Here is a 12,479-nt window from a genome sequence, read left to right as displayed (position 1 = left end):
GGGTTTGTCATATATGGCCTTTATCATGTTGAGGTAGCTTCCCTCTATGCCCACTTTCTGGAGAGTTTTTATCATAAATGGGTGTTGAATTTTGTCAGAAGCTTTTTCTGCAGCTACTGAGATGATCATATGCTTTTTCTTCTTCAATTTCTTAATATGGTGTATCACATTGATTGATTTGCGTATATTGAAGAATCCTTGCATCCCTGATATAAATCCCACTTGATCATGGTGTATGATCCTTTTAATGTGTTGTTGGATTCTGTTTGCGAGTATTTTGTTGAGGATTTTTGCATCTATGTTCATCAGTGATATTGGTCTGTAATTTTCTTTTTTTGTAGTATCTTTGTCTGGTTTTGGTATCAGAGTGATGGTGGCCTCATAGAATGAGTTTGGTAGTGTTCCTTCGTCTGCAATTTTTTGGAAGAGTTTGAGAAGGATGGGTGTTAGCTCTTCTCTAAATGTTTGATAGAATTCACCTGTGAAGCCATCTGGTCCTGGACTTTTGTTTGTTGGAAGATTTTTAATCACAGTTTCAATTTCATTACTTGTGATTGGTCTGTTCATATTTTCTTTTTCTTCCTGGTTCAGTCTTGGAAGGTTATACTTTCTAAGAATTTGTCCATTTCTTCCAGGTTGTCCATTTTATTGGCATAGAGTTGCTTGTAGTAGTCTCTTAGGATGCTTTGTATTTCTGCAGTGTCATAACTTCTCCTTTTTCATTTCTAATTTTATGGATTTGAGTCCTCTCCCTCTTTTTCTTGATGAGTCTGGCTAATGGTTTATCAATTTTGTTTATCTTCTCAAAGAACCAGCTTTTAGTTTTATTGATCTTTGCTATTGTTTTCTTTGTTTCTATTTCATTTATTTCTGCTCTGATCTTTATGATTTCTTTCCTTCTGCTAACTTTGGGTTTTGTTTGTTCTTCCTTCTCTAATTGCTTTAGGTGTAAGGTTAGGTCGTTTATTTGAGATGTTTCTTGTTTCTTGAGGTAGGATTCTATAGCTATAAACTTCCCTCTTAGAACTGGTTTTGCTGCATCCCATAGGTTTTGGGTCATCGTGTTTTCATTGTCATTTGTTTCTAGGTATTTTTTGATTTCCTTTTTGATTTCTTCAGTGTCTCTTGGTTATTTAGTAGTTTATTGTTTAACCTCCATGTGTTTGTATTTTTTACAGATTTTCTCCTGTAGCTGATATCTAGTCTCATAGCGTTTTGGTCGGAAAAGATGCTTGATATGATTTCAATTTTCTTAAATTTACCAAGGCTTGATTTATGACCCAAGATAATGATCTATCCTGGAGAATGTTCCATGAGCACTTGAGAAGAAAATGTATTCTGTTGTTTTTGGATGGAATTTCTATAAATATCAATTAAGTCCATCTTGTTTAATGTATCATTTAAAGCTTCTGTTTCCTTATTTATTTTCATTTTGGATGATCTGTCCAATGGTGAAAGTGGGGTGTTAAAGTCCCCTACTATGATGTGTTAGTCTCGATTTCCCCTTTTATGGCTGTTAGCATTTGCCTTATGTATTGACGTGCTCCTATGTTGGGTGCATAAATATTTACAATTATTGTATCTTCTTCTTGGATTGATCCGTTGATCATTATGTAGTATCCTTCTTTGTCTCTTGTAATAGTCTATTTTAAAGTCTATTTTGTCTGATATGAGAATTGCTACTCCAGCTTTCTGTTGGTTTCCTTTTGCATGGAATATCTTTTTCCATCCCCTCACTTTCAGTCTGTATGTGTCCCTGGGTCTGAAGTGGGTCTCTTGTAGACAGCGTATATACGGGTCTTGTTTTTGCATCTATTCAGCCAGTCTCTGTCTTTTGGTTGGGACATTTAATCCATTTACATTTAAGGTAGTTATTGATATGTATGTTCCTATTACCATTTTCTTAATTGTTTTGGGTTTGTTTTTGTAGGTCTTTTCCTCCTCTTGTGTTTCCTGCCTAGAGAATTTCCTTTAGCATTTGTCATAAGCTTGTTTGGTGGTGCTGAATTCTCTTAGCTTTTGCTTGTCTGTAAAGGTTTTCATTTTCTGTCAAATCTGAATCAGATTCTTGCTGGGTAGAGTAATCTTGGTTGTAGGTTTTTCCCTTTCAACACTTTAAATATGTCCTGCCACTCCCTTCTGGCTTGCAGAGTTTCTGCTGAAAGATCAGCTGTTAACCTTATGGGGATTCCCTTGTATGTTATTGTTGCTTTTCCCTTACTGCTTTTAATATTTTTTCTTTGTATTTAATTTTTGATAGTTTGATTAATATGTGTCTTGGCATGTTTCTCCTTGGATTTGTCATGTATGGACTCTCTGTGCTTCCTGGACTTGACTATTTCCTTTCCCATATTAGGGAAGTTTTCAACTGTAATCTCTTCAAATATTTTCTCAGTCCCTTTCTTTTTCGCTTCTTCTTCTGGGACCCCTATAACTCAGATGTCAGTGCATTTACTGTTGTCCCAGCGGTCTCTGAGACTGTCCCAATTCTTTTTTCTTTATTCTGCTCTGCGGTAGTTATTTCCACTGGTTTATCTTCCAGGTCACTTATCTGTTCTTCTGCCTCAGTTATTCTGCTATTGATTCCTTCTAGAGAATTTTTAATATCATTTATTGTGTTGTTCATCATTGTTTGTTTGCTCTTTAGTTCTTCTAGGTCCTTGTGAAACGTTTCTTGTATTTTCTCCATTCTGTTTCCAAGATTTTGGATCATCATTACTCTGAATACTTTTTCAGGTAGACTGCCTAAGGAAATTTTTTAAATTAAATTGTTTATCCTTCCATTTTTTTTAATCTTAAGAAGACATTGTTTTACCATTCAAAAATATGTATGTGTGTGTGTATATATATATATATACACACACACACACACACACACACACATATTTGTATCCCTCCATTCTTAGAAAATGGGAGCATACTCTATTGTTCTGCATCTGGATTTCATCACCTGATGATTGTAGTATAGAGAGCTCTTCCTCGTTCTTTTCTTATCACTGTACACTTATTCCATTGTACTATAGTTTATTCCACCAGTTCCCTTTTAATGGACGTTTGAGTTGTTTGCAGTCTCTTGCTGTTAAAAATAGTCCTACAAAGATGAATGTACTGCATAGGTCTTTCTGTATTTTTGCTGGTATCTATGGGAGTCAGAAAAGTGAGTTTGCTGTGTCAAAAGGTGTGGTAATCCTGCTAGATATAACAAATTCTCCTTTGTAGGGGTTATACAATTTTGCATTCCCACAAATGAGAGGGTCTATTTCCTTCTCCACACTACTTTTCCCTGAGTATATTGTCAAGTTTTTGGACTCTTACTGGTGTTTCAGTGAGAAATACAGTTTTAATTTACATTTCCCTTAGTATGGGCATCTTTTCATATTCAGAGCAATTTGTTTCTCTGTGAACTGTCCATTTTTTTAGCCTATTATTCTACATAATAGTGGGTTTTTTCCTCTTTATTTCTAATTTTAGAGGCTCTCTATATGGAAAGATAGTAAATATAAATTGTAAAAATTTTTTATAGTCATTTGTCTTTTTGCTTTGCTTATAGTGTTTTTTGCCATTCAAAAGTCTTCATTTCTAGGTAGTCTTATTTGTTACCCCTTTCCCCTTCTTGCTTGTGGATTTTGAGTCATTTTTTGGTAATTTTTACCCATTCCTTGGTTATAGCAGTTCACTCATCTTTTCTCTAGTAACTGTATGTTCTTACTTCCTTTCTTCTTTCTCTGTCTCTCTCTCTGCCTGTCTTTCTCTCTCTCTTTTCTTTCTGTGCATTTGTTCTGGTGTATGGTACAAAGTTTGGTTCCAGTTTTCTTTTTCCATGTGTATATCCAGTTATGCCAACATTACTCATTTAAAAGTCTATCTTTTCTCATTGATTTGAGCTGCTCTTTTTGTTTTGTTGTTGTTTAATGTACTTGTATATGTAATTGGGTCTATTTCTGGATTTTCTATTCTACTCCATTGGTCTGTATTCATGAGCCATTACAACATTGTTTTAATTGTATAAGCCTTATGTTTTAATATCTAGTAAGGTTAGCTTTCTTTGTTTTCATTTTGTGTTTTTCTAGCTTTTTTTTTCTTGTTTTTCTTCCAAATAAACTTTATAATCAACTTGTCTTACTCTGATGAGAAAAAAAACCTGATGGTATTTTTATTTGGACTGTATTAAATGTATAGATTAATTTAGGGTGTAACAGGTATTTTTGTGATGCTGAGTCTTTTCATCCAAGAAGATGCCTTTCCATTTGTTCAGTCCTACTTCTCTGTCTTCCAGGAATGTTTTATTTATTTATTTATTTATTTATTTTTTTTTTTGCTGTACGCGGGCCTCTCACTGCTGTGGCCTCTCCCGTTGCGGAGCACAGGCTCCGGACACACAGGCTCCGCGGCCATGGCTCGCGGGCCCAGCCGCTCCGCGGCATGTGGGATCTTCCGGGATCGGGGCACGAACCCGTGTCCCCTGCATCGGCAGGCGGACTCTCAACCACTGCGCCACCAGGGAAGCCCCAGGAATGTTTTATATAGTTTTCCTCATATCGATTTTGGGTATATCTTGTAATTTTACATGTATGTATTTATTTTATTTTTTGATATTATGTTTATTATATCTTCTCTCTACGTTTTATTTTGATCTGTGATGATTATTGAATTTTGTATGTTAATTTTATAACCTGTTACTTTACCAGGTCATTTCATTGTTCATAGTAATTTTGCCATTGATTAGTTTGGGTTGTCTAGATGTATAATCATATGAGATGAAAATTGAGAATTTTCTGAGCCTTTCCAAAGAATACAGAATTTTTCTAAGTTAACAATACATGGGCAGTGCAGGTGTGTTTCTGGAGATCACACTTAGCTGCTTAATGGTATGTTGTAGATGTTCCAGTCTGTCATGTGCCATGATCTGTGTTAACTGTATCATTTGTTTAATAACAGGAGTTAGAAAGGCAGAAACATATGTGTAGTGTGCTACAGCATAAGATGGATGAACTTAAAGAAGGCCTCCGACAAAGAGATGAGCTTATTGAGGTATGTACATGAACTGTGGAAATACTTAATTTTGGAAAAAAATGCACCGAATTGGATGAGGGCATGTGTGTTGGGAGGGAAGGGAAGGGAGTTAAAATTCCACAAACAAACTTGTCTCTTCACATTTGGCTGTACCCTAAAATCTTACAAACGTGAAACATGAAGGCAGGCTTAAAAAATTAATACTGTGAACCCTATAAATATTTCACCTTTTAATAGCAGAAGCTTTTATAATTGTCTTTTATTCCTAAGCACATTGTTTCCTAAAGATATCTTAGGAAATGGGCAAAAGGAAACATTACAGAGTACCATGATTCTTTGGAATGTAGTGAATGCTATATTTGGGGACATGATTCTTGGGGAATAAGAAGTTTGATCGTCGCTCAGGTAGGTGCATTTCTGAGATGGCTAAATGAAAAGAAGAAATTGTGTCAAGACTCCTGGTAGTAGACAAAAGGTGAAGGTTGCCCGGGGCTGTGACTCAGGTTCCTGGGGTGGAGGAGTTCTGAGGGCCACAGCAACATTCTAGGAGGCAAGGAGGAGTGTGGGCCTCCGAGAAATCTTTGAAAGCACGTATCATCCTTTTATGCCTGCCAGCTTGCATGCATCTCTGTTTTTCTCTAAATGTGGTTTTCCTCTTGAGGTTGTCATTTTTTATAAATATGGGGTGAGGTTTGTTGGGAAGGGGTCATGCTCACTTTCTTGGTGAGGTTATCAAGCATGTCTAATGTTAACTTAGTGTTGATGCCATGGTGATATCAGGAAGGCAACTTTTTTTTTTTAATAATCTATTTCTGTTTCATTTTTTAAATTATTTTTTATTTTTTGGCTGCGTCAGGTCTTCACTGCGGCACACAGGCTCTTCTTTGTGGCGCGTGGGCTTCTCTCTAGTTGTGGCACGCGGGTTTTCTCTCTCTAGTTGTGGCACGCGGGCTCCAGGGTGCATGGGCTCAGTAGCTGTGGCACGTGGGCTTAGTTGCCCCGGGCATGTGGGATCTTAGTATCCCGACCAGGGATCGAACCCGTGTCCCCTGCATTGGAAGGCGGATTCTTTACCACTGGACCACCAGGGAAGTCCCAGGAAGGCCAGCTCTTGACAACCCTGGAGATGCCACATGCATCACGCTCAACTCAGCCCTGTCCCTCGTCCTTTAGAACCACCCCCCTCCCCTCCCTCTTCTTCTCTTCCCCCCCGGGCCTGCCTCACTTAATCTCTCCTCCTATAAATGACTTTAAAGACCATTTAATAGAAGAAAAGAAGTGACTCTTCTTGTGGATTTGTGTTACTTTTTTCGTCATTCTTGAGAATAATTGAATTGAACATAGCCTGCTGAAAGCAGATAGAATTTGTGAATTCTAAATGCAAACACAGATAACCCTTTGAAAATATCAGATTACATGTGAAGTTAGTTGTCTTAGTTTTTCCATATATGGCAAGAAGCATATTATCCAAACTCTGTATCCTGCTGGCAGTTAAAAATCACGTGAATTCTCCCTTTTTGTCCTCTTTTTTGTGTGTGTCAATATGCCAGCCACTTGTTATTTCTTTTTCTAATTAAAATATGTACTTTTCCCCATATGATTTCCAAAGAATAATAAAACTACTTTGGGAGCTGCTTCTCAAATTCAGTAACTTATGTTAGAATTGGTTAAGTGTTCTAGTTTTTAGTTTGATGATTGCATTTAAGAGCTATTTTAATGCTTGATTTTTACAATTTGTCAGTATGGTTTCCAATTTAAAAGTCCAGGGTGCTGGGTATACAAACTTTAAAAACCTTAGTTTTAAGTATTTTTTATGTTTAGAATTAACATCCTTCAGATGTTAATATGCACATTTACTTATAACTGAAGAATCCTGACTCTGCCAAAATAATGTTTTTTGGTCTTTAGAATGGAGAACCACGTGGTAAAGTAGATGAGAAATGTATGAGTAGGGAAAGTGGAAGATGATAATTTACCAGTAATGCATAAAAGAACCTGCTAAATATAAGAGAGTATAAATTGAGCATCAGTGCCTAGTCAGAAGAGTTAAGAATTGCTAAATGCTAAAAATCTAGTTTTTCTAAAAACTGATGTGAAATGTGGAATTTATGATGTTCTTGCTATCATAGATTCTGCTAACAGGAATTCAGAATGATTGAGCTATGTCCCTCTTGTAGTTTTTTAGTTTTTCTTTAAAAAATAGGGTTCAAAACTACTGCTTGTTGTCTGTGATAAGGATCATTTGTTCATAAGAAAATCTGAATTTCCCTCTCTAAAAGTGTAAGTTGTCCCGTGTTTGGGGGAAAGGCACTTATGAGAGGAAGAGTACATGTGTGGAGCTGGGTGTACACAGAAGCCCCAGCTGGCTTGCTGCCTCATAGCTGTGGTTGGAGCAGCTGCCCCCAGTCCCCTCGCTTGCCGTCATACCGACACGGCGCCAAGACGCTGGATGCCATCTTTCCTGTTGATCACAGACTTTCTGCTTTTGTTAAGTTTCTTTATCAGCTTTATTTTTGTTCTGTTTTCCTCCCTCTAACCCCGTCCTCTTTTTCTTTCTGCTTTTTTATTACTTCTCTTCCCCTCTTCCTCTGCAGGAGAATCAGCGTATGCAGGAGAGAATAGACACCATGACAAAAGAGGTGTTTGAACTCCAGGAGACACTGCTTTGGAAAGATAAAAACATTAGGGTATGAGATCAAATTGGGCTTTGGCCCAAAGCTCATTGATGAGGAATAGACCAATGTAAATTTAACGTAGAGATTCCTAAAATTCTGTCCTTTGACTATTTTTAGAGCATTTATACTGAGTGAAATATGAATAAGCAGAAGACAGAAACTTCCATGGGAAAACCTGATCCTATGCCTGGAAAGAACTCTTCTCTCCAGCTGACTCTGGGCTTGTAAAACCTACAAGTAGGAACTTTCTAAGGAAGTTGTTCTTTATTTCCCCAGGATTTTTTATGCAGAAATAGCCACAGGCATTTAATTCAAACTCTCTGGGTAATTTGATATCCTTACATTGTAAGAATTTGGATAAGAAGCAAGAGGATAGGGGGTGGGGGAAAGTTACTAGCATCCCATAAATCTTTGGTGAATAAAATAGGAAGAGATTAAAATCATTTTAATTACGGAAGTGGATAGGAATGTAAGATTTGCTGGAGCTGCCAAACTATGATGTCACCTCTAATCATATCCTTGCAACTCCCCAAAGCAGGGGCCCAGATAAGGAAAAAGTCTTCAGTGCCTTTTTGCTAAGCCCTTCAGGTAGATTCCAAGGACACTGGAGCTGAAAAAATCCCTGCCAGTTCATCCCATGTGGCCTTTTGACTGGCAGCCACCTACAATACACCTCATGGCATATGAGCTCTCTGTTCCACAGAGGCTTAACTTGTCAGGGAAGGGCAGCGTGGAGGGAAAAGAGAGAAGGAAACCCTTGGCCTGAAGACATAGTTAGGAAGCCTCCGTTCTACCTGAGGTTAGGTGGGGTAGGGAAAAGCTGGCCAAAATCCCTGAGAGCACCTATGGTGGACAGGCGTGGATGTGAAGCCCTCCGGATCACACCCTCCATAGTTAGGGGCATTCTGGTATCCAGGTCGTTTCACACTTCCAAGGACCCTATCCTCTCAATAGACACTTGGGAAACAAAATTACTTGTTAAAGTGTGGTAGACCAAGCAGTTTTAAAGAAACAAAGCTACCATTTATTGTTTGTAGATTTTTTGATTATGGCCCTTCTGACCAGTGTGAGGTGATACCTCATTGTAGTTGTTTTTTTTTTAATTTTTGAATTTTATTTTATTTATTTTTTTATACAGCAGGTTCTTACTAGTCATCAGTTTTATACACATCAGTGTATACATGTCAATCCAATCTCCCAATTCATCACACCACCCCCACCCCCGCTTTCCCCCCTTGGTATCCATACGTTTGTTCTCTACATCTGTGTCTCAATTTCTGCCCTGCAAAACGGTTCATCTGTACCATTTTTCTAGGTTCCACATATATGCGTTAATATATGATATTTGTTTTTCCCTTTCTGACTTACTTCACTCTGTATGACAGTCTCTAGATCCATCCACGTCTCAACAAATGACCCAATTTCGTTCCTTTTTATGTATGAGTAATATTCCATTGTATATATGTACCACATCTTCTTTATCCATTCATCTGTCGATGGGCATTTACGTTGCTTCCATGACCTGGCTATTGTAAATAGTGCTGCAATGAACATTGGGGTGCATGTATCTTTTTAAATTATGGTTTTCTCTGGGTATATGCCCAGTAGTGGGATTGTTGGGTCATATGGTAATTCTAGTTTTAGTTTTTTAAGGAACCTTCATACTGTTCTCCATAGTGGCTGTATCAGTTTACATTCCCACCAACAGTGTAAGAGGCTTCCCTTTTCTCCACACCCTCTCCAGCATTTATTGTTTGTAGATATTCTGATTATGCCCATTCTAACTGGTGTGAGGTGGCACCTCATTGTACTTTTGATTTGCATTTCTCTAATAATTAGTGATGTTGAGCTGCTTTTCATGTGCTTCTTGGCCATCTGTATGTTTTCTTTGGAGAAATATCTATTTAGGTCTTCTGCCCATTTTTGGATTGGGTTGTTTGTTTCTTTAATATTGAGCTGCATGAGCTGTTTATATATTTTGGAGATTAATCCTTTGTCCATTGATTCATTTCCAAATATTTTCTCCCATTCTGAGGGTTGTCTTTTCATCTTGTTTATGGTTTCCTTTGCTGTGCAAACGCTTTGAAGTTTCATTAGGTCCCATTTGTTTATTTTTGTTTTTATTTCCATTACTCTAGGAGGTGGATCAAAAAAGATTTTGCTGTGATTTATGTCAAAGAGTGTGTTCTTCCAATGTTTTCCTCTAAGAGTTTTATAGTGTCTGGTCTTACATTTAGGTCTCTAAATCTATTCTGAGTTTATTTTTGTGTATGGTGTTAGGGAGTGTCCTAATTTCATTCTTTTATATGTAGCTGTCCAGTTTCCCCAGCACCACTTATTGAAGAGGCTGTCTTTTCTCCACTCTATATCCTTGCCTCCTTTGTCATAGATTAGTTGACCATAGGTGCGTGGGTTTATCTCTGGGCTTTCTATCTTGTTCCATTGATCTATGTTTCTGTTTTTGTGCCAGTACCATACTGTCTTGATTACTGTAGCTTTATAGTATAGTCTGAAGTCAGGGAGTCTGATTGCTCCAGCTCCTTTTTTTTCCCTCCAGACTGCTTTGGCTATTCGGGGTCTTTTGTGTCTCCATACAAATTTTAAGATTTTTTGTTCTAGTTCCGTAAAAAATGCCATTGGTAATTTGATAGGGATTGCATTGCATCTCTAGATTGCTTTGGGTAGTAGAGTCATTTTCACAGTATTGATTCTTCCAATCCAAGAACATGGTATATCTCTCCATCTGTTTGTATCATCTTTAATTTCTTTCATCAGTGTCTTATAGTTTTCTGCATACAGGTCTTTTGTCTCCCTAGGTAGGTTTATTCCTAGGTATTTTATTTTTTTTGTTGCAGTGGTAAATGGGAGTGTTTCCTTAATTTCTCTTTCAGATTTTTCATCATTAGTGTATAGGAATGCAAGAGATTTCTGTGCATTAATTTTGTATCCTGCAACTTTACCAAATTCATTGATTAGCTCTAGTAGTTTTCTGGTGGCATCTTTAGGATTCTCTATGTATAGTATCATGTCATCTGCAAACAGTGACAGTTTTACTTCTTTTCCAATTTGTGTTCCTTTTATTTCTTTATCTTCTCTGATTGCCATGGCTAGGACTTCCAAAACTATGTTGAATAATGGTGGCGAGGGTGGACATCTTTGTCTTTTTCCTGATCTTAGAGGAAATGCTTTCAGTTTTTCACCATTGAGAATGATGTTTGCTGTGGGTTTGTCATATATTGCCTTTATTATGTTGAGGTAGCTTCCCTCTATGCCCACTTTCTGGAGAGTTTTTATCATAAATGGGTGTTGAATTTTGTCAAAAACTTTTTCTGCATTTATTGAGATGATCATATGCTTTTTCTTCCTCAATTTCTTAATATGATTTTTTTCTGTATATTGAAGAATCCTTGCATCCCTGGGATAAATCCCACTTGATCATGGTGTATGATCCTTTTAATGTGTTGTTGGATTCTGTTTGCTAGTTTTTGTTGAGGATTTTTGCATCTATATTCATCAGTGATATTGGTCTGTAATTTTCTTTTTTTGTAGTATCTTTGTCTGGTTTTGGTATCAGGGTGATGGTGGCCTCATAGAATGAGTTAGGGAGTGTTCCTTCCTCCATGATTTTTTGGAAGAGTTTGAGAAGGATGGGTGTTAGCTCTTCTCTAAATGTTTGATAGAATTCACCTGTGAAGCCATCTGGTCCTGGACTTTTGTTTGTTGGAAGATTTTTAATCACAGTTTCAATTTCATTACTTGTGATTGGTCTGTTCATATTTTCTTTTTCTTCCTGGTTCAGTCTTGGAAGGTTATACTTTCTAAGAATTTGTCCATTTCTTCCAGGTTGTCCATTTTATTGGCATAGAGTTGCTTGTAGTAGTCTCTTAGGATGCTTTGTATTTCTGCAGTGTCATAACTTCTCCTTTTTCATTTCTAATTTTATGGATTTGAGTCCTCTCCCTCTTTTTCTTGATGAGTCTGGCTAATGGTTTATCAATTTTGTTTATCTTCTCAAAGAACCAGCTTTTAGTTTTATTGATCTTTGCTATTGTTTTCTTTGTTTCTATTTCATTTATTTCTGCTCTGATCTTTATGATTTCTTTCCTTCTGCTAACTTTGGGTTTTGTTTGTTCTTCCTTCTCTAATTGCTTTAGGTGTAAGGTTAGGTCGTTTATTTGAGATGTTTCTTGTTTCTTGAGGTAGGATTCTATAGCTATAAACTTCCCTCTTAGAACTGGTTTTGCTGCATCCCATAGGTTTTGGGTCATCGTGTTTTCATTGTCATTTGTTTCTAGGTATTTTTTGATTTCCTTTTTGATTTCTTCAGTGTCTCTTGGTTATTTAGTAGTTTATTGTTTAACCTCCATGTGTTTGTATTTTTTACAGATTTTCTCCTGTAGCTGATATCTAGTCTCATAGCGTTTTGGTCGGAAAAGATGCTTGATATGATTTCAATTTTCTTAAATTTACTGAGGCTTGATTTGTGACCCAAGATGTGATCTATCCTGGAGAATGTTCCGTGCGCACTTGAGAAGAAAGTGTAATCTGCTGTTTTTGGATGAAATTCTTATAAATATTAATCAAATCTATCTGGTCTATTGTGTCATTTAAAGCTTGTATGTCCTTATTTATTTTCATTTTGGATGATCTGTCCATTGGTGTAAGTGAGGTGTTAAACTCCCCCACTATTATTGTGCTACTGTCGATTTCCTCTTTTATAGCTGTTAGCAGTTGCCTTGTGTATTGAGGTGCTCCTATGTTGGGTGCATATATATTTATGATTGTTATATC

The 12,479-nt window shown here is 37.0% G+C and overlaps 1 protein-coding gene across 2 annotated transcripts in view; it reads left to right on the top strand.

The window, feature by feature from the left end:
• The window catches only part of LRRFIP2 (LRR binding FLII interacting protein 2), a 122,200-nt gene that overhangs the window by 91,257 nt on the left and 18,464 nt on the right, over positions 1-12,479 (top strand). Inside the window, exons 19-20 of one of the 2 annotated variants that reach the window (XM_082637805.1) lie at positions 4,939-5,031; positions 7,608-7,700. In XM_082637805.1, the coding sequence (XP_082493931.1) occupies positions 4,939-5,031; positions 7,608-7,700 (186 nt within the window). The remainder of the gene's footprint in view (positions 1-4,938; positions 5,032-7,607; positions 7,701-12,479) is intronic. The other variant, XM_082637804.1, reaches the window with a different exon arrangement.

Source organism: Mesoplodon mirus (assembly GCF_964341445.2).
Source record: "Mesoplodon mirus genome assembly, chromosome: 12".
In the NCBI taxonomy this organism is placed as follows: Eukaryota; Metazoa; Chordata; class Mammalia; order Artiodactyla; family Ziphiidae; genus Mesoplodon; species Mesoplodon mirus.
Note: the sequence above shows the minus strand (reverse complement) of the source record. Positions and strands in the feature narration are given on the sequence as shown.